The sequence below is a fragment of the Amphiprion ocellaris genome, chromosome 11 (assembly GCF_022539595.1).
Source record: "Amphiprion ocellaris isolate individual 3 ecotype Okinawa chromosome 11, ASM2253959v1, whole genome shotgun sequence".
NCBI lineage: Eukaryota > Metazoa > Chordata > Actinopteri > Pomacentridae > Amphiprion > Amphiprion ocellaris.
Genome location: NC_072776.1, coordinates 25,945,131 through 25,973,128, shown reverse-complemented (window position 1 = coordinate 25,973,128; position 27,998 = coordinate 25,945,131). Strand labels below are relative to the sequence as shown.

The 27,998-nt window shown below is 39.6% G+C and overlaps 2 protein-coding genes across 6 annotated transcripts in view; both read right to left on the bottom strand.

Moving 5' to 3' along the window:
* Positions 1-768: 768 nt before the first annotated feature.
* On the bottom strand, positions 769-21,117 carry LOC111588622 (interferon alpha/beta receptor 2-like). 4 transcript variants are annotated; one of them, XR_008603235.1, is made up of 7 exons: positions 20,959-21,117; positions 20,447-20,579; positions 15,095-15,270; positions 14,432-14,592; positions 10,144-10,306; positions 1,864-9,316; positions 769-1,689 (listed from the first exon to the last, which is right to left on the bottom strand). XR_008603235.1 is itself a non-coding variant. In XM_023299092.3 (7 exons), exons 1-7 carry the CDS (start codon positions 20,999-21,001, stop codon positions 6,667-6,669), a joined length of 801 nt encoding a protein of 266 aa, XP_023154860.2. In that variant the 5' UTR covers positions 21,002-21,117; the 3' UTR covers positions 769-6,666. The 4 variants fall into 4 exon arrangements, 3 of the variants coding, with proteins under 3 accessions (XP_023154860.2, XP_035799053.2, XP_054871171.1); XM_023299092.3 differs by having other exon boundaries at positions 769-6,669; positions 9,195-9,316; XM_035943160.2 differs by having other exon boundaries at positions 9,195-9,316.
* Positions 21,118-21,287: 170 nt separating this feature from the next.
* The window catches only part of LOC111588460 (interferon alpha/beta receptor 2-like), a 39,375-nt gene continuing 32,664 nt past the window's right edge, over positions 21,288-27,998 (bottom strand). For both annotated transcript variants that reach the window (XM_023298868.3, XM_035943154.2), the window contains exon 8: positions 21,288-25,944. In XM_023298868.3, coding sequence (XP_023154636.1) covers positions 25,231-25,944 — 714 coding nt within the window. In that variant the 3' untranslated portion in view covers positions 21,288-25,230. The remainder of the gene's footprint in view (positions 25,945-27,998) is intronic.

Below are 27,998 nucleotides of genomic sequence, written 5' to 3'. Positions count from 1 at the left end.
TCTCTCCATTCTGCTGATTGCAGCAGCTGGAGACAGCTGCAGTAATCAGCTCACCTGCTCACAGTCCCACCTCCTGCAATATAAGCTCAGCTCATTCATTCACTTCCCACCAGACTGCCATAGCCACACATGGACTCTATTCACCCCATGTATTCTCGCCAGTCCCTACTCTGTCTCCAGCCTGCTGTTCCCCGAGCCATTGCTTCCTGCTTGCCGATTTCAGCGGCGCACTTGCCATCGCAAACCCACCTTTTCTACCGCCAGCTCAGCTCTGGCTCCTCTCACCCGGACCCTGTATTCCCTGAGCCTGCCCCAAATTTTATGTCAAACGCATAAACATAGTCAAAATTACCTAAAAATCAAAAATGGAAAGGACAAAAATGTCCTCATGGGTGCATGATGTTTAATGGTTTGCTTCAGTCTTTAAACTCAGAAGATGTTACTGTAGCAAATAGCTGTCAGGCCTCCTGTCTCTCTGCAAGGAGCCTGTTTGCTTTCTTACATTTATTATGTCTTGCTTTCACTACAGTTTTGAGCTTGTGGGCTACACAGCTGATTAACTGTATAATGCTGCATTCTGCAAGAAATGAGGATGACAAACTGCTTTGCGACAGAGCCTGTAGAAAGTGAAAAATGCATATATTACTGAAATTACAGTTTTTCTCAATTGATAAGACACTGTTCCTGAAAAATAGCATACATTTTCCAACACACTGTACACTATTTTCTTTATTTGAACACAATTCACAAAGCACTGTACACTTGTGTCAAAAGCACATTTTATTGTCAAAATTTGAACTTTGTTTTCAAAATTAAGACACACGAAGCAAAAGTAGGACACTGCACTGCTAAATACAACACACTCTTCTCTCACTGTGTTTTCACGTGAAGTGTAAAAAAATGATACAGGCCTTAAAAAATGACAACTTAAACACAAATGCATCCTATAAATAAATCAGACGGGACCATTGCAGTGCCTGACTGTACATTACAAAATAAAAATAATGTTAGACAAAAAATACAGCACTGTACTGTACACAGTATGCAAATATATACACCACATCTGCATCAATTCTTTAAGCCTGGTCAGGCCACAGGACCTCATCAACATCACAAGCTATGTTTTCTCTGGCCAGGCACCGTGGAAAGAAGGACCTAGTGTGTCTGATCCAGCCCTGACATGCATCAACAGAAACATCACCATATGCCCAGACCACTGATTGCAAGAGAGTATGGCTGCCGCTCATATACCTTCCACCTCCATGTAGAGAAGAATTCTTCTATAGGATTCAGAAAGGGAGAATATGGTGGCAGAAAAACCACAATAACTTGAGGGTTCATATTGAACCATTCCCGAATCAATCTCACATTGTCCCAGACAACAACAAAAACCTTGTATTCATGCCAAACGCCCTGCTGCACCTGTGTCAGTAGGACCTCACCAAGTCCATCTAGGAAAGTCAACAATTGCTGGGTGTTCTACGGGCCCAGAACTGCATGACGGTCAATTACTCCAAGATCGCTTATCAGCACAGAGGGTTACGTTGCCCCACGCTGACCTGGGACGTTGACTATAGCCTGTTGTCCAATGATGTTTCTTCCTCTTCTCCTCCTCTTGGCCAGGTTGAAACCAGCCTCATCCACATGGATGTATTCATGTGTATCATCAGAATCCAGCTAAAAAACTCTCTGGAACAAACACACACCAAACAGAGAAAAAGTCAGTCATGTACACTTTCTGTAATTTTACCAGCACTTGTGAACCAGAATTATGCATTAGATTTTTTACAGTACTCTCAGAACATTTCTGACTGCTTGTATTGTTCCAGTATAGACGTCACTGAAGTGACAAACAACATTTACATTCCATGTAAAGTGGTCCAGGACCAGGTGCATGGGCAGGTCCAGGTTCTGGTTCTGGTTCTGGCCGTGGTCTGGGTCGTCCACGTCCTCTTCTTCCAACATGACCTCTTGCTCCTCTGACATCCATTCTGAACAGCTAATTCTGCTTCCCAGCAGGTTTTATAGTGTGCACTTCATTGGCAAAAGTGTTTTCAGTTTTGACCTGTTGTGTCTTAATTATGACAGCAGTGTTGGAACAGTGTCCCACTTCTGCTTCCTAGTGTTCACTTTTTGAAAAATGTATGCTATGAGTGAAAAGTGTGTTCAAATGAGCAAAAAAATGTGTTCAGTCTTTTGCAAAAAGAGTGCAAGAGTTTTGGAAACTGTGTGCAAACCATGAGTAGTGTTCAAAATTTTGACAACAGAGTCCTGTTTTTGAGAAATGTGTGCAGTCAGTTGGTGGCTGTGTGCAGTGAATGGAATTTAGTGTCTTATCAATTGAGAAAAACTGAAACAAGATGAACAACCTCTTCAACATTAGCAAGTGTAAGAAATTCTTTAAAATGACTTAAACAAGTTAAAAGTAAACTCATGGACTCTAAATAAAAGATGGGCATAAGTTCCATGTCTAACAAGTGAATCCATTGCAGTAGAGCCTCAAACCTGCATTCTTTCCCACAGCCAGCAAGAAGCATCTCTTCTGTTGGCATAGAAGACTAATTGTATGGAAGTCTATACGTTACGCGGTACACTTTTGTACATAAGGGAAATGGTCACAACAAAGTTTTTGATCCTTTTCTTGGTGATCAGAATTGGCCAGTTGAGATCTGATGCAGGGCAACAGAGGGGGACAACAATGCCCGAAGGAGGAGAAAGCACTGAGGATAATGAAGTGGGATTCGGAACAGGCTAAGATCCCAAACCCATTGTCCACCCCTGCCCAACATCCTACTCTCCAATGTCCAGTCTCTGGACAAGTTGGATGAGCTCAGGGGTTGGATTAGATTCCAAGAGGACATGAGGAATTGTAATGACTGAAACATGGCTCACTCCTCTGGTGCCGGATCACGCCACCTTGGTGTCATTTTCTGTGTTCCGCAAGGACAGGATAGAAGAATCTGCCAAGTCCAAAGGTGGAGGAGTTTGTGACCAATAACAGATGGTGTAACCCCGGGAACATTCAAACACTCTCTGACTCCTGCTCGCCAGACCTGGAGCACCTTTCCATCCTGTGCAGCCCCTTTTACCTACCCAGTGAGTTCAAATCGGTCATTGTGACTGCTGTGTACATCCCACCGCAAGTCCACAACGACTTTTATCAACATATCACATGCTCCACCAGGGACAATATACTAGACCCCTGCTACACTCCATTCATAGATGGCTGCAAGGCAATCCCCCTGCCTCCACTCAGCAAGTCAGACCACACCTGCATTTTCCTGGTGCCAAACTACAATGCACAGATAGAACAGGAAGAGGTTATAATGAGGCAGATCAGGCGCTGGAATGACCAATCAGAGTCTACGCTGCAGGACGTGCTGCATGACGTCAACTGGGATATGTTCCAATCCAGCTAGAAGGACGTGAACGAGTTTATGAAGGTGACGACGGACTTCATATTAATGCTGGTAGATGATGCCGTTCCCATGGTGACCGTTCAGGTCAACCAGAAGTTGTGGGTGGATAAGACTATTCGTACCGCTGTGAACAAGCGCAACGCTGCCTACAACTCGACGCTTCTCACGGGCAGGTTTGAGGAATATAAAGCGCCCTCATAGGGACGGGCAGTGAAGGACACTAAACGGAGGTACAGGGACAAAGTGGAATCACAGTTCCAACAGCATGATCTCAGGAGCTTGTGGCAAGGACTGCAGACCTTCACCAACTTCAGGGGAAGATCCCACATCCCAGTGAGTGGGGCGCCATTCTGGATGATGACCTGAACACCTTTTACGCGCAGTTCAATGCTGGCGTCAGTACAGCTGCTGCCGTCATGCTAGCCGAGGCAGCAGACAAGCCCACAGCCACTGTTTCGGAGCACAATGTGAGGAGGGTGAACACCAGGAAGGCAGCAGGACCAGACGGAATCTCTGGAAGAGTGCTAAGGCCCTGCACTGATCAGCTTGCCCCAGTGCTCACATCCATTTTCAACCTCTCCCTGAGTAAGTCTGTGGTCCCAACATGCCTCAAGAAAGCCACCATTGTCCCTGTACCAAAGAATGCCTCTCCAGCCTGCCTTAATGACTATTGCCCAGTGGCCCTCATCTCAGAAGTGATGAAGTGCTTCAAGAGATTCATCAGGACTCACATCTGCGCATCGCTGCCTGAGTCTCTGGACCCACTTCAGTTCACTTACCAGCCAAACCGATCCATAGACCATCTCCCAGGTTCTGCATACGACCCTCACCCACCTGGACCGGCGAGACTGGGACTATATGAGACTGCTGTTCATTGATTTTAGTTCAGCCTTCAACACCATAGTCCCGACCAAACTCCACATCAAGATGACCAGCCTGGGGCTCAACACCTCTGCTGTGTGCCTGGATCTTGGACTTTCTGTCAGATAGAACTCAGGTGGTCCATGTGGGCAGACAAACCTACAGCTTCCGCACCCTCAACATTGAAACCAACAGCCTCTTGTTCTTCATCCTGTACACCCATGACTGTGTGGCCACAAGGACCTCCAACACCATCGCGAAATTTGCAGATGACATGGTGGTGGCCGGTTGCATCAGCAACAGTGATGTGCGGGCATACACAGGGGAGGTTAAAAGCCTGTCAAAGTGGTGCCAAGACAACAACCTGCTTCTGAACCTCAGCAAAACCAAGGAGCTGACTGTGGGCTTTGGGAGGAGACAGCAGAGGAACTACACCTCACTGAGGATTGGGACACTTGTTGAGAGGGTGTGCAGTTTTAAGTACCTGAGAGTGCATATCTCTGAGGATCTATCATGGACACCACACATTAACAGTTTGGTGAAGAAGGTAAAGCAGCGCCTCTATCACCTCAGACAGCTGAAGAAGCTCTGAGTCTCTTTGAACATCAATGAGGGCTTTTTACTCTGGAGTGGTGGAGAGTGTACTTACTGAAAACATCTCCCAGTGGTATGGGAACAGCACTGGTCATGACCCACGAGCCCTGCAGAAGGTGCTGAGGTCAGCAGAGCGTACCATGGGTATAACACTCTCCACCCTCCAGGATATCCACACCAGGAGGAGCATGGTCAGGGCAAACAGGATCATGAAGGATCCTCACCACCTTCACAACACACTGTTCGAGTGGCTGCGCCCTGGCTGACACCTTATCAAGGCGAAAACAGAGAGACTCAGGAGGAGCTTTTTCCCTCAAGCTGTCAGGACTGTCAACTCTGACCTCCAGTCAGCATCTCACAGACAAGAACTATAAACACAGAATTGTAAATATTGCAACATTGCACATGCACATCACACAGACTGCACATTCTCTGTGAATGCACATTCTTTCTTTTGCTCATCTGCTACCTTTTGCACTGTGTACATATCATATAATACTACAATTTTACCTGTCTGTATTTCTTGTATATTATAATATTACCTATTTGTATTATTTGTATTTTTCTTTTGTATTTTATATTTTTTACCTATTTTAACATTTTGTATTGATAAAGCCTGGTGGACAGTCACTGCATTTCACTGCCATACTGTATGCGCATGTGGCAAAAAAAAAAAAAAAAAATTAATCTAATAAAAAATCTAATCTAATTTAGAGGAAAATAGACAAGAAAGAACTGTATGTTGTAGGCCAGAACTTCTTTGTGGTTGAAAGGTTCCTGCTGTATTTAGTGTGCACAGTGTCTTTGAGTTCTCAGTCAGATCCATCCCTTGCTTGTTACATCCAGATTCAAAAGAGCAAGATAGTGACGGCCAATTTCCAAATTTGAGGCTTCATAATCATTCTCCACAAACACAGACTAAGGTGACATCACAGGTGCTATGTCTGTCTTTTCTATACCTTCTATGAGTAAACTTCGACAATTAAAAAAAAAGATATTTGAGTACTGTTAGTAAATCTCCACGCTGTCCGTTTACTGACTTCAGTTTTCTTTATTGAGAAAATGATTATGAAAGAACTGGAACTAAATGAGAATGCACACACAGTGAGGTTCTTTGATATCCTATATTCAAAGAACATTGGATTGAAATTAAATGTCACATATGTACACCAAATGTCTTTACATTCGTGAGGGAGGTGTTCCAGTTTAATGAAGCCATCATCCTGATCAGAATTGGAATTAAAAGTCACACTTTCGTCTTGCAAGACCGTAGCCTTATCAGTATAAGTAACAAGGTTATAAAGAATAGCATCCTTTGCTAATTGAGAATGGTTAATGGGAAAGAAAGATAATACTTTACAGTAACTTCAAACAGAAATGACACTTAGGCACTAAGACATTATTTATAAGACGTGATTTTCAGTTCCTGCCCCTAGTCATGTGATATAGACTTTCTCTTGGTTATAAAAGCTATGTAACAGCTTTAATAACAGACAGTAATCCACCTCAATAAATGTAGAGTGTGAGTAAATACAAACCATTGACTGGATTGTAACAATTTCTAAAAACATCTCCCTCTAATACTAATACATCAACTTTACCCTCAACTTTAACCTCCAAGTCTCACAACTAGTCAGCCATACTAGTTCCACTGAAACAACCTCTTCTGGATTCTAGCCTCAGTTGGGTCCCTCTGATTTCCACCTCAGGCAGTCGGAGGAGCCTCTATCATGTAGGCTGAGATCTGATTTAAGAATTCAGGTCGCGGGCTTCTTCGGGTCTGGAAGATGTGTTACTGGAGATAAGAGAGTCAGACAGTCATGCTTAGATGCTGCTGATAATATTCTAATTAAAGTCTCATTTTGGGCTCTTTATTCCCCTTTCAAACCTGCAGAAATATTGGCCAGAATATTTATTACCACAGGAAGAGTAATCTGTTTATGAATACATCTTGGCTGGACACTAGTGGCTTGTTCATTTGTCCCCACATTCAAAAATGAATAAATATTATCAGTAATCTCAGATAATTAAATATTATATATCTAATATCAAATATTGAGGGGAAAAAATGTCTGTTACAGTTTTTCAACATAACCCTGGTGTCTCTGTATAATTTCCTTATTGTCAACAATTTCATGAAAAGACCAATACTAAGGTGCTAGTCTGTTTCCCAAAGGAAGCTTCTTCCAGTGTCAAGCCTCCTGCCCGTTTTCTGAATCTTGCCCCACCTGACCTCCTTTTACCTCCCTCTTTCTGTCCTCCCTCTCTTTCCCCTCAACACTCTGCTCACTCTCCTTGTCTGAGCTGCTCTCCTGCGACTGTGACTCATCAGCTAATGAAATCACCAGGAACTCCGGACAACTGCGGATCAGCACACCTGCCTCATCACCTGTTCCATAAAAGCCGGCTCAGCGAAAAGTATTTCTGAAAGCATTTGGGGCAAGAAACAACCTGTGCAGTTGCTGAATATGTCCTCATTTTAGTTCAACAACGTCTAGCTGACAAAAGTTTCATGACACGTCGGACCTCCGTTCCCCGCACTGAATTTGCATAAAGTAGAAGTCAAGTCTACTTTATAGTACGTGTCCACAGGATCAGTTTTTCTCGCATGTAAATGCACCACATCTGAAAATCGCCCACTTGGTGGCCGTGCACTCGTGGGCCACTACGTGGTCATATGACAGCGCTTGAGCTTCAGTCAGGCAGATGCGTCGGACCAACATGGCAACTCGGTTGCAAATTTTCTCTTTTATTTCAAAAACAATCAAGCAAAAAGTATTTCCGAAAGCATCTGAGGCAAGAAATAAGCTGTGCAGTTGCTGAATCTGTCCTCTTTTTATTTCAGTCTCGCCTAGTTTAAATGTTTGAGGAAAGTTTCACGTTGAGTTGGACCTCCGTTTGCCACACCAAATTTGCATAAAGTAGAAGTCAAGTCAACTTTAAGCAAATGAGCTGCAGGGAGATGCACTGGATCACAGTTTGAAATGCACTTGAATGGAACCAGCATGTGTTTCACATAGACAATGAATGGGATGCAGGAAATTGACGGATCCTGTGGACAAGTACCTTAAGGGTTTTCTTAGTCACTGTTCGGTTCTCCTCTCCTGTTTAGTTCTCCCTTTTCACATTGGTTTGTATTTACTTTGTTAATAAATCCTTTCTGCACATTAACCACCTGTCTCTGCCTGCTCCTGTGTCTGCACCTGGGTCCAGCACCCCATGGCAGTCCATGGCAATAAAGGAATATGTAAGTCAGCATTGTGATTCACTGATGTGCTTATAGTAAAATCTAACAATGGACCTCTATGGCACAGGAATATACATAACTTACTTGTTAGTACAATGTGAATTGACTCGTTAAAATTCAATTTATATAACGCCAATTCACATATATCATCTCACAACATTTAGCATTGTAAGGTACAGACCTTAGGAATTATAAACAGAATGGAACCCAACAATGCAAAGTTGCCTTTGGATTATCTATGAGCAAGCAGTCAGAAGTGAAAGGGAACCAAAAAAAACCTCTATAATAGGGAACAATCTATTTGGGCTTAATATTACGCAGTGGCAGGTGGATGCTGTCATAAGACAGTCTATAGCCCATAGGTGTTAATTGTCTGCCTCAATTCCACTTATGCTCCACCTCTTTGCTTCTTTGTGGACTAGCTCAGATTCAGGAAGTCAGGCACTGCCAACATGGTAATGGTTGAAGCAGCCACACTGACCTTTGAAATCTTTATATGAAGTCAATAGACATGAGCCAAATTTTTTAAATTCTACTAAACCTTTCCCAAGTGCAGTTTTTCAAATTAAGTTCTTAATATTTTGACCAGCTGGCTTCAGTGCAGTCAGTGGTCCCACTCTTTACCAGATGTGATGCAGTTTTGTTGTTGGTCAAATGAAAACAGGACAAAAGCAGAAATTCAGGTCTTTTGATATTTTCATAGGGGGCCGAAGTCTCTAAAAGATAATCTCATAAGACTAATGTGGATGCAAATTATTTTGAAACAAAAGCTATGGTTTAACATTTAGATGCCTTGACACATGATCATTAACTTAAACTGATAAATATTTTCCATATATATTCAGCTGACTGACTGATTGATCTCTTAATCAGTACTTAATGCTTTATATGGCTAATAATAAAATGTTTAATAATTCCTTCAGTTAGTTTAGAATTCAACTACTCACATAAGTGGGTCAGATATGTTGACACAAATGTACTCTATGCATACTTAAGTATTTTTAGAGCAAATTTTGATGTGATAATGAACATTTGATTTTACAGGTCCCAGCAGACACCGTTGGATGTGTTACCAGAGTTCTGGGTATGCGCTGGCTTAGTAATTTGAAGCTCAGCTGACTGCCGTAGACAACTAGTCCCATGAGGAGGAACGCCAGCACAGAGAACACACCCACCAGGCTGAAGACCACAGGAACTGTGAACAAGAAACACAGCAACATATATCAGGTTCCCAAACTTGTGCTGCTTGGAATGTCCATATATACAGAGAGCCCATTACAATTGGAAAGTCTAAAAATTCAGTTAGCCACTGCTAATGCAGCGCACTGAGTTGAGGATTCTAAATCTGGCAGTTTCAGCACATTTATATCTGAAAGGAACTGTTACAATTCAAATGAAGTTCTCATTCAGCCCTTAGTAATCTACAATATAGTAGTAATATAGTATTTAAATTTATGTATATGATGCAGTATGTAAATATTTATAAGGAGAAAGAGGATGGTTGATGAACACATTAGTCTGACCCATTGGATGCAGGTTGCAGGTATTAGCCTTCGAACTGCCATGCATTTCATGTCTCTTTCTCCTACCCCTTCACTATCAACATGTAACTGTTTTCAAAATCTATTTTACTATGAGAAACAACAAGAACAGACTACAGATAGTAATCTACACACTGAAAATACAAAGCATTGCCAAGGATTGGGATCATGCTGATTTCATTTGTAGGGGAACCTAAAGCTCATCTATAGTTTTTTTTTCATTCCTTGTGTTTCTTGCATGTGTTAGATTCATTTATGTCATTCCAAGATGAAAGAATTTTGTTAAAATGGCTAAAATGTTCTCACTAAAACAAGGGGAAGTAATATGCTGCCACACATGTAGAAATGCCATCCCATTTATGTAAGAAGATGCACATAATATCTAAAAGAGCTTTGTTAACCAACAAATTAAAGTTTACTGCACAAAAGAATAAAAACATAGCTTGTGTATTTCATCTAGGCAAAACTGAGTGTTACGTACGTGAGCTTCTTTGTGAAGGAGGGCTGGTGAACGCACACTGAGGCTTACTGGGGACAGTAATGGAGTTAAAGAGTGATGTGACAGAGACAGTCACACAGTACTCCACACCTGGCTGCAGGTACGTAATCACAGTCTCCTCTTCATAAGGTAGATTCAGTCTGAACTGAAACACAGCAAACACACCAGGTTGATTAAAGCAGCAAAATTGGAAGAGTCCCTACTTTCTGTGGAATTTTTACAAGGGAAAACACTTAATCCATGTGACCCACAGAATGTGACAAGATTAAGCCGATTTTTTTTTTTTTTTTTTTGAGTGCTCATGAAGCAGAATGTAGTGGTGCGGTAGCAGTGATGAAGTCTAATTTTCTGAATGTTGAGATCCACATTATGACCCCAGTTAGAACTAGATTGCTGATTTGATGCATTCATAAAAGCATAGCTTGAACCTTAGAATACAATAGATGACACAAGAAGCATGTGCAAACAGCAAATATCTCTTTCAAAAGATCTTCGTACGTGAATGTAGTGAGTGTGTGAAGACCTTTTGGAGGAGATATTTGGCTTCAGTTTATGCGGTTTTCATTGCTGGGCATGCTCACATTCAAATTTTTCCAAAATCAGAAAACGCATTTTAAGTGTATAGAGGTAAAAATGGGAGCAGTCCTCACTGAATTACTGCATGTGTGAACTTGTGATTTCATGCATTGTGTTGACTGACAATTGTTTTGGTTCATTTAGAAAGTATCTGTGAAACCTGTCTCAAATCTTGTTGTTTACCCCCTTGTTGTTGACTATCCAGCTGCTGTAACAACAGAATTTCCCTCTGGGGATTGATAAAGTCTGTCTAAATCTAAGTCTGTGGCACAAATCACCATATAGGCTACATGAATTAAAGACAGCTGTACCTGGACAACATATAATGATCACTCAGGGAGGAAGTTAGAAACAACAAAGTGTCTTTAGCTTTTTTTTTCTCACACAGCACATATCCTTCTACTGGACAACATTCAGGACATTGAGGTGTCACTCAAAAACTCATTAATCAATGGGATGCACCCTTAAAAAACACCCATGCATTGTTTGAACATGCAGGGAGCCAGATTTAGTGAGGAACGTGGGTGGGGAGTGATGATTGTGTTTGGTTTGTGCAACCAAAGAATGTGATTTTTTAAATTAAACCTACTATTGGGCAAGTGTTAGAAAATTGGCATGCGCGACCAGTTTAGATCATTCAAGTCAGATCTTTCCCATTGGACACCTCAGGATGTTACTGTACAACTTGCTGTTGCCAGTCTGTTCCTAGGAGGACAAATTCACAACCTCCTAAATGTCAAACAAAACAACGAAACAATGAGTATGCATGAGGTTGTGGAATATCTCTCTCTTTCTCTGTGTGTGTGTGTGCGTGCGTGCGTGTGTGTGTGCGTGCGTGCGTGTGTGTGTGTGCGTGTGTGTGTGCGTGCGTGCGTGCGTTGCCCTTTATTAATCTTACTTTATTTTCTGTTGGTCCTGTCACCTCCTCTTTTTAGATTTACAAACCTGTAACTGGCAAATTATCATGATTACTGTAACTTTCAGTTTTTTTCTACAGGTGGCGCTCTTTTTTGTTTTTGTCCAGCTGTCACTACTTGCCTTAACTACTCATTTATTTAAATTTACAAGAAATTGTTGCAGTTACAGAAATAACAAGTGATGGGTTTCATTTCCTGTTTCTTGAATTTTCACTCCAAGAAAGATCTGCTACAACAGGAGAACACAAAAGGAAATACATAACATGACACATGCTGTAAAAATGACAGTAAGCCTGTTATGCTAACCCTATTGCTTCAAATGTGTTTTGGATGTCACATTTAAAAATGCTTTTCTACTTGACTTATTCATGTTTTAAAACTTAATGTGAAATCATGTTTTTAAGAGTTTAGCTTCTACTGTTTGGTCTGATAACTTCCTATGTTTGTACACTGTCAATGACAAGTTACCCTCTTTGACTTCTCATCAAGCCGAGCATTTCCTTGAACACAGGCAAATAATGGTGAGAGGAAGACGTAGGCAAAAACCACATTAACTAAAAAACATGAACTATGTGAGGGAATTTGACGCCTCTCCACAAGTATGGTCTGCCTAATAGTCAGATAAGCATTTCAAAGACTCTATCCAAGACATACAGTAGAAGTGACTTGTGGGTTGACTGCTTTCATTCCCTGGTATTCTACATTGCTGAGTTTCATATCACCTAAACGCATGTAAGCTCAAGAAAAAAAATGCAGATGTGCAGAAACTCTTATGAGTTTAATAACTGAATAGAAGAAGAGCATGTGTCAAATCACAAATTTTTTAAAATCCTATTTTCATTATCTCAACATTTTAAAAATGTTCAAAGGCAAAACCTATCAGTGTCAAAACTCTAATCATGAAGGAAAATTGGTAAGTTCCCCTTGATTACACTTACCAAAGCACAGACAGAAACTGTAAAGGGACTGATGATTAGAGGTGTGGTTGAGTTAAATTTTTAATTGGGCAACTTCTGAAAAATCACAAAGCTACTGTATAAAAAATAATGAGAAAGCTAGTGACAAAAAATGGAAAAAAATTCTCATTTTATATAAACCTTGATGCTCTAGGTATCATTTTCTTGGAAAGTTCCAACTATACAAAGGTTTGAGGGACATTGTTGAATAGCTTTTTATTAAATGCATGACTCTGACAGTGTAATGACTTTACAATAAAATGTTCGCTTTTGAACAATATTTCTGAACACTAATTACAAACCCTTTCTGTTGAGGACCAAGAGAACCTATTGCAAAGCAGGACGGGAAGCAATGTGCTGTCTGTGACAGGAGTTTGTGGACTTGGGTGATAACTCTTGTCTGGAGCTGAATGTCAGTGAAACCAAGGAGATGGTGGTGACCTTTTTCTAACAAGCAGAGGAGGCTGGCTACATCTGTCACCACCACAATCCATGGACTGCCTGTTGAGCTTGTGGAGGAGTACAAATATCTGGGACCATCTTTGACAGTCAACTGAAATTCTCCTCTAACACTGACGAGATCGTCAGAAAATGTCACCAGAGGCAGTATCTCCGAAGGCAGCTCAACTCTTTTGGAGTAAGTAAGAACATCCTCCAGACATTCTACTACTCCTTCAAAGAGAGCACCACCACCTTTTCCATCATCTGCTGGTTCTACTCTATCAGCCACCAGAACAGAAACTGCCTACAGAGTCATTGTCTGCTCTAATATAATAGGACAACCTCTCAGAACTCTGTCTGCAGTATATGAACATCTAATATGTACATTGGCAAACCGGATCATCCATGAGCCGTCACATGCTCTACTGTCAGCGTTTAAGTTGCTCCCTATGGGTCGACGGCTTCACTGCCCTGTGGTAGGACAATGGTCATCCATATTTCTCTCTCTCTCTCTCTCTCTCTCTCTCTTGCTAACGTCTTACAGTGTGACACCTACCAAACCCAAAACAGTCAGTACTAATCACATGCTCATAGTCTAAAAAACATTGATGGGTTACTGAACAGGTCTGCTGAGCACTGGGCCCAAAGGATTGGGGGTTCACCTGCAAAAATTACCAAAATAACACCGAAAACTATCACAAAGAGACACAAAATGACAACAACCTAAAACAAAACCACAACTGTGTAGAGACATAACTCAACTTCAAAGACACTGAATGACTACAAAGAAATACAAAATACAGGACAAACAGAAAATTATTTGGTTGACTTGTTTTGCCATTTTAGGACACCAGAACAAGCTGCTAACACTTCAAAGTTTATGGCAGTATACTGTAATAGCTTTTAGTAAACTGTAACGTACAGAGTAACATTCCCATTCATTTGAAGTCTATCATGCCCATCCTAATAATCAAGTCCAATACTCACTATACTTTTACCTCAGTGTTTAATCTCCATCAGCTCCCTTTAGTTGTCAGTCGCTTCAGTGTGTTCACCAGCTTGTTGCTAATACTGTCTGCCATTAAGGCTGCACTAGTAAAGGCAGCTTTAAGAACAAATTTCCATTGCATTAACTTATTATTTGTAAAAGTTAATCTCAAAATTATTTATTACAAGGTGTGCTGAAGAAAACACAATGTTTGGGCTGGGAAAAAACAGAACAAAGGCTCCAAAACAGATTACAAAGCTTTGTAAAGATGAGGGTGAATCAGATGATAAGCACCTGTGAGTCACAGGGATTGGCCCTTTTCACTTTGCACAGTTATTTAATCCATTATAAATCTAAAAACATTGAATAGCGCAGTTTTCAGTGACACATACCTGTGTTGCATCCCTGGTTCTTTGCACATGGAAGACAAATTCTCTGTAGAGGTCCTTCAGCTGCAGGTTCTGTCTGAGCACCGTAGCTGCAGGAAGTCTGAGCTGTAGGATCAAACAGTTCCCACAGCCAGAGACAGACAAATCAGGAGGTCCCAACACGGCTATGGGTAGAAATGAACTCACTTTCAGTCAACTGGAAAGAGATTCATTGCAAAACACATTATTACAATGATGCAAAGATGGCTGACAGTGAGGAGACAATTAGCTACATTCCCCTTTTCAATTTCACTGAGAACAGTAATGGATAGTGATTCCCTATCATTTGGACTTGCACCTCAAGGGTACTCAAGGTGGAAAGTTTAACTCAATTAATATGGAAAAAAATATGATTTGATAAAAATTTGATTAAAAAAGCAAACGTTTGAAAATGGTCAGCTTGCACTGTGGTGATTAAGAGTGCATGAAAATGAAAGCCAAAAGAAAAAATAGATTGGAAAAAATAGCAAAAAATTTAAAAAGTGAATTATTTGGCCAACTTGGTCATTAAACAAATATTAAACTGCATTCTTTGTGCTATTAAAAAAGACCCCCAAACTCAATTTAACTAAATGTTTGCTTCTTTTTAACTTTCTATGTAACAAAGTAATGTTGGTGGTGTCTCACTGTCTGACACAGGCTGAAACCATCCTGATACAGTCCAGTTGGATGTCTTGTTGGGTGTAACAGCCTGGACACGGGCTCGGTAGTGATCGAACAGGTCCTTGAATGCTTTGGTTAGGTTACACATCTGTCCCACCTTCAGTTCCAAACAAGCAGCCACTGGTCTCCACGAGTTCTTCCTCCAATGTGAAAGAAAACACAAACACAGCTAAGATTCATGCATCAACCTGCAAAAATTAATTCTAAACAGCAGAAAAAAGGCAAATTAGTGTTAATGAAGAAAATAGTACACCTTTTGCTACAGATACTTTTTAATGTCTTGTGTCACTCCTTCACTCCATTTGCCATGGTTATCCACAATTCTTTTATCTTTTGTTACTCTCTGTCAGAACCCCTCTGTTGTTGTCACACCTTTGCTATTTGCAATTGTCTGCCAGATCCCTTGATTCAATTACCTTTTGTTCCTTGTTGTATTACCCTCTGTCACTGATTAGCAACCATATGCAAATTAACCACTGTTCACCCTTGTATTTACAGATGGCCTCCTCCCTACCCTCTGATTCACTCTCTGATCATCCCTATAAAATGTGGACTCTGAAAATGTTCTGGGTCAGTTCACCCTCACAGACTCATGTCAGTAAGCCCACCGCATGCCGGAATACCAATAAACACCCCACTACAGCAAACTTCGGAGGACTAAGAGTGACATTTCTTCAAAAGTGTGCTGTGTGCATCACTCTGATTAAAGAAACTCACATCTGTTATGAAATAGTTTTAAATATGCAGGTAGTCAAAAAGAAAAGTGCTTACTCAGAATTTGAATGTCATTAGAAACAAAAATGAAACTTATGACCGATGGAGCTGAACAAGGCAGAAGCTAAACTAATGGCAATTGGTGGACATTTAATTAGCACACAAATATGGCTGCTTACATCTTCAAAATTTGGTTTACTAAAATAAATGTTAGTTAGATTTTAGGCATGAATGTCTGGTATAAAATGACCAAACTGAGACATAAAATGACCACAAAGTAACCACCAAGAGACACATAGGAACAAAATGAGACCAAAAAAAACAGCCAAAGAGATGCAAACAACCTGAATAAAACACAAACAGAACTCAAAGACACAAAAAACCACAAGCAAAAAAAAAAAAAAAAAAAAATGGACTAAAAAGGGACAAAAAAAAAATGAAACACAAAATGACCACAGAGAGACACAAAACAATCAAAATTATACAAATTAGCTACAGTTCCTGCATGGCATCCCTGCTGGGTGTGACTGTGTAGATGAAAAATCCAATGTAATGCAACTGTTAAGGTAACAAAGCACAACGTAAGTGCATTTATTATCATTTTGTCACTGGTGATTTTCTGTTGTTGTTGGCTGAAACCTAATTGGAGGACACCAAAAGCACTTTTTTCAGTAAAACGTCTCATGCTGGTAAATAGGCTGAATAAAATTTGCCACACATGTTCATGTTCCAGTTTGGATGAACTGCTGTGTCTTTGGTGAATCTCAGACTTTTTGTCTTAAACAATAATTGCAATCTATTAAGATGCTAACAAAGATGGAGAACATAGTAAACAATACACAGCATACTACAAGTGAGTACATCCCTGTGCAGAACTGCTGAAATATCAAATAATTCAAAATTGTACATCTCAGAATTTTTGAATTACATTACATGTAAAGGCAGTTTACTTAAAGAATCACTTCACCTGAAGTGCTCTGAGATTACTTATGTTTAGAACTGACATCATATAAATTCATCTGAACTGAATTTAGTTTTGTGTTTAAAAATAAACAACACAATTTTAAATGATAGAAATACATTGCATTCACAAAAGAAAAACAAAATATATCTCCTAATCAGAAATTACTATCTTATATAGGAGAAGAGCTGAGATTCTCGTCTTGTAATCATGAGATAGTTAGTCATGATTACAAGCTAATGTACTCATGTGGCAGGAATAAGAATACTTCAGAACTTCCCTAAATATCAGGGTGTCAGGACTGGTTCAGATGTACAGTAATCCAGTGACACTTGTTTGTACATCCAATGCAGCAACAGCAAAAAGAAACAGTTGACAGTTAATTGAGCTGACTATATTTTCCAAACACATGAAGACCTAAAAAAACAGAGATTATACTGCAACTCATTATACAAAATACTTTATCTATGACAATAATATGTCTCCAGTTTCTAATCAAAGTTTGCATTTCTTCATACAAGTACTGTGACTCACTGGATGTAGGCTGTGAGTATAAACCTGCCACTGGCTGGGCATTTCATGCAGCTTCGTATTACTGTTTTCAAAATCCCTTTCACTACAAGAAACAACAACAACCTCCAAGCAGCAACCTACGATACTCACAATGGAAAGTTTTGCTGAAGATCTGGATTGTGCAGTATCACATACAGCCCTACTATTTTTTTTTGGTTTTTGGTGAATTAGGCTTGTTAATGACAGTGCGTCTTGCATTCTTGCTGCAAATGGTCTACCAAAACACTGAAACTACTACGATTATGATAGAAAAGAAATACAAACAAGCCAGTTTTTTCCCATTCTATAGCAAAATAATAGTGGGATGCTGTGGGATGCTGTCACACCATTCTACACAGCGAAGTACCAGCGAGAGAGAATGTGATTCTCTGTGAATGCAGTGCACTTACTCACATTAAAATACAACTAAATTGCCACAGGATATTTCAGATGCAGAAACAGTGATACAGAGAGCACTGTTGTGCTGATTTTTAATCAAGTCAAAGAATTCTCATCAAAATTTAATCTTGGGTTGAATGAGTTGGACTCTATCTGTCATCCCAACCTGACCTGAACAGAACAAATCAAGAGCAGCAAAGCCTTGGTAGTCAATATTCATCTGATCAAATTTACACTCATGGAAAAAAGTATTAGACCACCCTGGTTTTCTTCAATTTCTTGTTCATTTTAATGCTTGGTATCACTAAATGTATATTACTTGAAAAATAGAATGAACACGACAAAAAATGCAGTTGATTACATAATACTTTCTGTCCTATTTGACATGTTTTAGGTTAACTGTATTCCCAGGGTATATAAGAGGCCATTTCATGTAATAAGCAGTACTGCACATGCAAAGGCCTAGAGTGGTTTCCTGCTTACATTCAAGTTGTAGCACAACTCAGAAGTTGTCAGCTCTCACATAATGCAGAAAACAAAACAATTATGTTAAGCCACAAAGGCAGCCATCTTGGCAGTGCTAGAAATTGGCATGAGTGAGAGACAGGTAGCGAAAAACTGAAGATCTCCAAGACAGTCATTTATTACACCAAGAAAAAACAAGCCCAACACGGTACTACCAAATTGCTAGCTGGTCACGGCAGGAAATATCTTTCTACCCCACAAGATGACTGTGCACTCATCTGTTCCTGTGTCAGGAATCGTCGCCAAGCCCCCCGTTAAAATGAGTGGGCCCTGTCAAGAAATGTGACTTGTTTGGCAGGACAGTTGGAAACTGATTTCTTGAAGCTGGTCTGAAGTCACACAGGGCACAGAAGAAGCCCTTCATCAATGAAAGGCAGAGGAAAGCCTGGTTACTCTTTGCTGGGGATCACAAGGATTGGACTGTTGATGATTGGGCTAAGGTTCTCTTCAGTGATGAATCCAATTTTCAGTTGACAAGACAATGTCCCTTGCCACACAGCAAGGTCAGTTAAAGACTGGATGGAGAACCAGAACATTTAAACCATGCCTTGGCCTACTCAATCACCAGATCTAAATCCAATTGAAAACCTGTGGAAAATCCTCAAACGCAAAATGGAGAACCACAAGCCCAAAAACAAAACCAATTTGCTTGAATTTGTGCAACAGGAATGGGCTGCTGTAACAGCAGAACGATGTCAGAAGCTGGAGGAGAACATTATAAGACGCATGGCTGCAGTCATCAAAAACAATGATTATGCAATCAAGTACTAACTCCTGTGTGTATCATGTGACTAAAACAGGCAGAAAAGAAACATGGAATGCCTAAAAGCATTGTTTTTGGCAGTACAATGCCATAGCTATTGATGTAAGAACATAGGTGAGTTTGGTTATTATCAAGAAAACCATGGAAAATAGGTAGATATCAGCTCTTAAATTACATTCTTATGAGCTATTTTTTTATTGTTATGATATCTGTTCAAACAAATGTACCTTTAGTTGTACCAGGCATTAAAATGAACCAGAAATTGAAGAAAACAAAGGTGATCTAATAATTTTTTTTCCATGACTGTATATTATTACAGGGAACTGATAAGTGCCTTCAGTGACTGGAGTCACAAAAACTGCCTGCTACTCAATGCCTCAAAGACAAAGGAAATAATCATAGATTTCTGCAGATCCAAACCCCCTTTTCAGCCAGCGAACATTTGTGGTGTGGACATCGAGGTGGTGACATTGTATAAATATTTAGGTGTCCGCCTTGATAATAAGTTGGAATGGTCTAAAAACATAGACTTAATCTACAACAAGGGCCAGAGCCAACTTTTTGCCTTAGAAGACTTCGATCATTAGACATCTGCAGTAAGATGCTGCAGATGTTTTATCAGTCTGTGGTAGCAAGTGTTGTGTTTTATTCTGCAGTCTGCTGGGGAGGCAGTATAAAAAACAAGGATGCAAGGCATCTGAATAAACTGATTTAAAAAGCTGGCTCTGTGGATGGAATCAAATTGAACTCATTGGAGGATGAGGTGGAGAGACGTGCACTGAACAAGACGGAGGCCATTCTGACGAACATGGATCATCCACTTCATATCTGCCTCAATGAGCAACGAAACATCGGTGGTGGACGGCTCCTATCCCTGTGCTGCAGGACAGAAAGATTTACAAAATCTTTCTTACTATCAGCAATTAGACTATTTAATTCTAAAGTAACAGACTATTTAATTCTAAAGTAAACAGATGAGACCCCAGACAACTGAATTTCCCTTCGGGGATTAATAAAGTTATTGTATTGTATTGTATTGTATTACCATTTTAGCACCACTAAAAATATTAACAAATCAGAAATTTCACAGGCCATTTAGCATGTAATACATTTCACAGATCGGGTGCACTAGTCAATTGCAGTTACATGAACTGAGAGCCAGGTGAATACAGTGGGAATGATGCCAAACTACAATGATAACACTTTGTGAGACAAGGCAACAAGTTCCTTTAAGCAGAATGTGCCACGAGAACTAAGAGGATCCCACTTGATTATTCTGGCAAGTGCCCTGTCAATTTGTTTCTACAAAAATCAGTGCATGTGTTTGAGATGTACAAACTGGGATGTCATAAATATTTGTCCTAAGTCTTTCTCTCCTCTCTGTCCAAACTTCCCTGAATACCTGGAGCGCAGGACTTGAACAGTGAAGCTGGCATCTGAGGGCGTTTGGGCACCTGGCAGGAAGCTGAGTGTGTGCTCCAAGTTGAAAGATGAGATGGAAACGTTGAAAGGTGCAGGAAGGAAAACACACAACACTGAAGAGGGGGAGAGAATAACATTTCAAAATTTTACATTTTTCTCTTAAATTGTCAGTAACATTGCTTTGGCTTTTTTTTTTTTTTTTTTTGTAAATCTGCACTCCCCACAAAACCAGATTTCCAGTAGCTAAATGACTATCGGTGACCTAAGAACAGCAGAAAGTTTAACAGAACTGATCTGCACTTACTACTCCTGCCAACACCCACACATACACATAATGCCATAATATATGCACACATCTCAGTTCAGAGTAAATGTACCTTCACAAAATACAAAGCTCACTGATACATGAATTTCAGTGCTAACATGCACTCATGTCACAACATTCCAATTTTAAGCCCTCAAACCCCCCAACCTCATTCCAGGGAGCATTACCAAGGTGAAAATGCAGAAGAAGCAGCAGCAGCCACAGCCCCATCGTCTCTCCATGTACTGTGTTACGGCTCACACTTAAACGTCTTGCACAAGCTGATAGGTTCTGGTTTAAAGTTAGAGGAAGGCATGGGAGGGAGCTGGGGTATGGGTGTGGGGGTTGGGAAATAAACACTTTTACAACACAATGCTGAGTTTCTGTTTCCCCAGAAGTCCCTCCCTATGCAGGCTACCATTCTTATCCTGCAGCTTAACTAGTTGAGGTTTCACAGTCACTGGTACACAGATTAGTCGATCCGTAATGTCAGCTTGAAGAATTTGATGACATAAACTACTGTTGTAGTTTTTATTGAAATAATAAACATGACAGAACAAGATTTAGCAGTAAAAATGTGACTATTTGCTCAAAAATACATGTACATGTTTATGGCTGAATACTGAGTAAAATGACTGAGTAGCAAAAATGAGAATGCATGGCAAGATGTTACAATCAATATAAATACACCAAAATGACACAAATATGATTTCATATTGTACTGTTGAAATAAAGTTGCAAAGTGTAATAATATGTGCATTTCTGTGGTTCCCTGTTCTTCATATATGTAAAAAACATAGAAAAGCCAGTCAGTGTAACATTCAGTCACTACAGCTCCATTTCAGAAATTATGTATAACAATGGAAATATCCACTGATAAGTCACTAAACATAAAATGCCTTTTAATAAAAATACAGTATTTCTCATGTACTCTGTTTTTCTAAACTATTGTATGTTCACAAGTTCAGTTTTCAGTGCATGTTGAAGAACACTTGAAGTTTGCTGCTTTTTCCAAGAAAGTGTTACTCGCTCTTAAAATCTGAAACTTACTGCTAAAGTTGTCACATCCGGCCAATTTCCTGCAGAGGATTAGGGTTAGTAGCTAAAAATATACAAATAGCAATTTCTAAATATGAACTTCTCCTGTGAAATCCTCTTTAGGTTTTGATTTAGATCTTAAGACCTTTTAGAAAGCAGAGGAAGCACCAATGTGTAAACCTGCATCATTTACTGTAAACCATATGGTGAAGAATACAATGGGCCTCATGCAAGAATGTTTTCTTTTCCTAAATTTCCCTTACTTACAGTATACAACAAAAGTGAGTACACCTTTGTGCAATATTCACAATTGTATCGCCTCTCAACAATTACTACAGTTCCAATGATTGCTTGAAAGACTATTTTGAAAATACAGGCCTCGAAGCAGAAACTTAGTGCAACAAAAGTGAATACACCTGTGATTACTGACATACAAGCCAGAAAACGTGTAATCACTGAGACTAAACTGAGTACACCTTTGACTTCCAGTCAGCCTAATTGCATGAACATGATTAGAAAATGAGCTGCGAACACCAGATCCTTCTCAGTTTTGGACCTACGGGCAGTGTCTATCTACATTATGGCCCCACATGGAAAGGAACTGCCGGAGGAAGTGAAAAAATCTAAATGCCAGACTTCACAATCAGTGAAACAAACACAGCAAGATTGCTGATCAAAATAATGATAATGGATACTGATGGTTCATGAGGATTTTTTTTTGGTGACAAAATAATTAAACTGCTTTCTAAGAGGCAAGTACTGCTGTTAACGGGTGAATAAAATCAGAGCTTGACACCGTGGAGCTTCTAGCCTACATATTGAAGAAGTGGAATCTAAGTCACAAATCATGGGCCAGAGTCTAAGACTTGACCGTGTTCAAATGTTAAAGATCTTCAAAAAAAAAAAAATCAACAAGAGAAGTTGGCATTTGGAGGCAGCAGTACTTATTGTCGACAAAAATCCAGAAGTAGTTCTTAACGGTGATTAAAACCCCAAGAAAAAACTAAAGATACTGAGCTGTGCACCGTCTTTTGTGTGGAGAGTTGGTCATTCTTCCACGTCTATAGAGCGTATGATAGGAGTGACAGTTTTGACACCGTTAGACTTTTCTAAATCTATTGGTCAGATCGTGACTTCAGGTCATCATATTTCACTCAGAGATCACTCCCTACAGAAGACATGTCCATTAGGTTATCATTAGGTCATGTTTTACAGAGAACATGCCCAGACATGTTCAAACTTTGCCCTATTATTTTGAGATAGACTTCATGCATATTATACCTTTATGTATTGTTATGTTTCTGATACCCCTCTTTGAAAAGTAATATTGCTCTAAGTTTACACCATTATGTTCCAATTACTCCGTATATCATTTATTAAAAAGCATGTATCTTCACACCAAAATGACAGGTTATACTTTGTGACCTTCCAGCTGTGCGTGTGTGTGTGTGTGTCCTCCACAGACACACACCACACCAAAACATCAGCGATTATTAGAACCTACATTATTATGTAGTCCATACACGTCTTAACTCTATTCTTCAGTTTAACAGCATTTGCCATAATTATATCATCTTTCACTTGTAGCACATTTACCCAAAAAATATTACACTATAATGTCTACAGATGAAAACCGCATACATGTAAGCAGTGTCAGCAATCCTATTAGGCAGAGTCAGAAGATTCAACTATAGTAATGCAACTGAAGAATCATCAGACAGACATGAAAACAACGATGAAATTTACTGCATGTTACACAAAGGGTTTTGGTCTAATAAAATCAGTTTTATTACTGTGTAGTATCAGTTTGAGGCTGTCTGTTGAGGAGAAATAGGAAAAATAGAAATATGAGAACATCAAAAGCTTATGTTTGAGCGACAAGTAACATTGCTCTGCAAAGTTTTCTTTATGTGTCTTCTTTTTTCCTTCTGCTTTCAATATTTTAGTTTATGTACGTCTTCTTGTTTTTGCCATAAATTTGATGCTAATTGGTTGGTTTGTGGCTGTGGACCATTTGTGCATGACTTTTTCAACATCAACTCAAAAACAAGGCTGACAGATTCTTGCATGAGGGCCCTTGTTTTTATATATTTAGATAATTGCTCTAAATAATGGTGTTCATCCAAAAAATTAAGAAGCGATTTCAATTTGAAGGGATTGAGACTGCAACAGGAAAGTTTGACAAGTAGGCAAGTCCAGTTCACATCCGGTTTCAAGAAAGCTAAATATGTAGCGCTATCAACAAGTGGCTATGGCCAACAAATTACCAGGCAAATTGTTCACATTCTTGGTTTAGTTAGTCTGTTTTGCCTCTCTCCGACACTACAGGCATTATCAACAAAAACAAAAAAAAACAACACTTACTCCTTTTACAAACAAGCGATAACTCAGTTACGCTCCTGTAAACAAACATGGCTGATTTGCCTAGAGGTTCCAAACTTGACAAACCAGGAAAAATGAGAAACTGGCCTCAGCTTAACACCTGTCGAATTCTGTGAATGGCAGCACTGTGGCAATCTACAGACCATCTACACTAAACAATGTTTTGATGTTATTAACCCAATTTATATCAAAGTATAACAAAACTCTTATTGTATGTGATGGTAAAATCAATTTGACAAATAAATTTTTCAAACTCACTCAGGCAATAATCCATGCATTTGAAGGGTCAGAGCCTTGGCCTAGTTCTATACAGACGTCTGAATCCTAACAATTTCAAGACTAAGGATGTGTGTGCCTGATCACAATATACTTTCATTCAATGCAGTTTAAGCTTAACTTTACCCAGTTCACCTGCCTGAAAACATGTTTTTAACTCTGTGCCAGATAGCAATTTCTCCAAGCTTCGTCTTTTGCCTTGTTTTGATCTATTGTGTTTTTAATGTTCAGAAGAAACTAGACTTTTAAATTTTAAGTAATTTATTTTGTGACATTGTTTAATTTGTTGCTGCATGGAGTGAAATAAACATTTAAAGGATCATTTTAAACTGATTGTCATTCTCCACCAAACAAACTACATACTTAAAAAGATGTGATTAGAGATTCAAATGATTTGCTGTTGACAAGGCTAGGAAGCATATTTAGTTCTGATAAGATGCTGTTTAGCCTCAACCCTAGCCTCAAGTGCCATTTTAAATGGAAGAAGGACACTGTCATTTACTGTCACTTCAGACTGTTCTTAAAACCTTCAGGTCCTTCTCCAGCACTGACTCAGTGTAGGTACACCATGGCCAGTAATAAGTATAAATGATAATTACTTATCATAAAATCTGTTTTAAGCATTCTCATTGAGTTAATGGAACTAAATCTAGATCAGTGAAGTGTATGCACTGACAACCTCAGCCTTTCTTTCAAACACTGCTTTTCACACAATATGAAAACAGCACAAAATTACCACCTTCAAATCTCTACATAAAATCATATCATACATCTGTACATGTGCGCTCCATATATCCAGAGTACTTGACTGTGTCTTCCTCCTCCTCTTCATCAACACACAAGGAAATGGTTTTTGTGGCAATTTCCTTGGAGCCTGAAGTTTGTGAAACTTCAGTACTGCTGCACTCCTCGGAAGAAGAATGACACTCTTGCTCCACTTTTGTCATGTAGCGGTATGACTTCTCCTCCTCCTCTATGTTCTCCCCCTGCCGGCCAAATGTTAATGTAAGGAGGTTCACATCCTGGCTGTCCCTCTGTCCCACTGCCTTGTGCTCTGTCTCTTCTGCCTTGCTTTCTTCTCCAGTCAAACTGTCTGTGCCTGTGATCAGTAAGGGCTTCAGTCCAGCACTGGAATGAGTGTCTGTTGGAATAAGGCCTTTGGGCTGTGAGTTGAAGAAGTCTAATGGCTGTTTTGAGGACAGACCAGGTGATGGTTCAGGCTTAGGGGATAAAGAAGTTGACAAAGATGAGGAAGAGGAGGAAGAGAGGAGGCTAGTGCCCAGCCGTAGATTATAACATCCCCCTGTGCTCCCACTGGTGCTCTCTGTTGCACTTTCCTCATCACTCTCATCAGATAATGACAACCTGCTCCTCTTCTCACCTGGAGAGGGCACCGTTGGCCAAATTTTCAAGAACGAAGATAAGGGTGTGGTAAGAGTCGCAACAACCAGAACATTCTCCATGTGCTGGATGGATGCCTGAAACACAGATAGACAGAAAAAGGGATGTTAAAACCAGTAGTCAGCTGAGTTTACATATATATATGAAAATGACAAGTCAGTCAATGTTCATGAAACTATTTGTCCATAGAAAGAAAAAAAACTGACATTTATTGTATTTTAACACATAAGAACTAACATTTCCTGGTTTAAAAAGTGCTGTATTATTTTTGTTTCATTTAATATCTTACACTATTCTAAAGTGAATATCTAGCAACGTGAATTACATCTTATGATGTGGTGTTAGGCATGTCTTTACTTTTAAACAATATTATGGAATTTTATATAGGAGTTGCTTGGAGTGTTCTTTGTCTTCCTGGTGTAGTTATAGCCAGGGGTACTGATTCATCAAAGACTGGACCTTCCAGATACAGGTGTCTTTATACTACAATCACTGAGACACATTCACTGCACTAAGATGATCTCCAAGATAGTGGTATGTAGTATACGTACATGCAATGACAATAAAGGCATTTGATTTGATTTCATTAACTGTGTGACTTCCAGCACCAACTGGCAACACCCGTGTTGAATTAGGTGAACCATTTATATAACCACTTTTACATTTTATGTTTTTATATTAACTCACATTATTTTGTAGACATCTGTTTTCATTTTAATATGAAAGGGTCTTTTTTGTGAATAAAAATAAAACAGTCAATATTAGTTTGACCACGATTCAGTGTTTAAAATGTAATGACAGGGAAAAAAGTCCAAGGGAGTGAATATTTTTCTTAGTGTGTTCTGACACTTTACAAACACATTTCCTCCAAATACTTTCAAGCAGCATATTGCCCACCAGTGGAAATACTGCTGAATCATACTGAAGGAAGTGAGATTTAACAAAGTACTGGGTGTGCAACTGTTTTGGAAAAGAAACTGTTGGTGAGCAATCAATACCCTTAAGTTCCTTACAAATTTTACATGTAAATTACTGCTGCAGTGTTATGCTGGGAAACCTTGGGTTCTGACATTCATGTGAATGCCACTTTGACACGTACCACCTTCCTAAACATTCTTGCAGACCAACCTCTTCGGGTTGTTGATTGGATCAGTCATCAACACAGACTCTAAGTAAGTCATTAATGCACAGGAGAAAAAATAATGGACCGTGGATGCTGTCCTTGGATACCCCAGTCAGAGAATGGGTAGGACTTAGACTACGTGGTGTCTGTTCTATAATTAGGAAGAGAACCTCTTCAACAAAATGCTATGACTTACAAAAATCAATTGCTACTTATAGGTCAAGCAATACTGCTCTATCACCCTGGTTGATCGAGGTGTGTAGCAACCAGTAACGTAATAATGGCCAAAAACGCAAGAATTCTGGCCATTTTAAATGTACTAAAGCCAAAAACATAAAAACTTGCCAACAATGTAATAAAGTTCACGAGCCAATAAAACAGTAACATTTTGCCAATAATGTAATAAGTTACTACATTATTGGCTGGTTATTACATCAGTGGCCTAGCACTAAAAAAGTCCTTTGAAAACGTAATACCTGCATCCGATAATGTAATACTACATAAATAGGATTGAATTTTCTGTTATTACGCTATTGGCTTTATTACATTTACAATGGCGAACCCCCCATGGGTGGGGGGTTCGCCAGAAAGAGAGCTAGTTCAGGATTCTTCCTACTTTTCAACGCTATGACAAAAATATTAGGCAGTTTTTTTTAGAGATTGCCATTTAGCAGTCAGAGTTTAACCTTTGCCCTTAAGGCAGAAAAATGTTATTTCTCCTTAATTAAAATAGGGTTATGGTTAGGTTAGGTTTATTCCATTCTGTGCATCAGCATGCTAATCTTGATGACAGTGTTCAATGTTTTGATTTGAAAGACTAGTTGGTTCAAATTAAATTAAGAAAATCATTCTTCAGCCAAAACTGACCCGTGTGCATGTGTGTGTGTGTGTGTGTGTGTGTGTGTGTGTGTGTGTGTGTGTGTGTGTGAGTGTGTGCGTGCGTGCGTGCGTGTGTGTGTGTATGTGTTTTCCTAGCAGCATGCTCCTCCGAATTGGAGCAGCTGATGA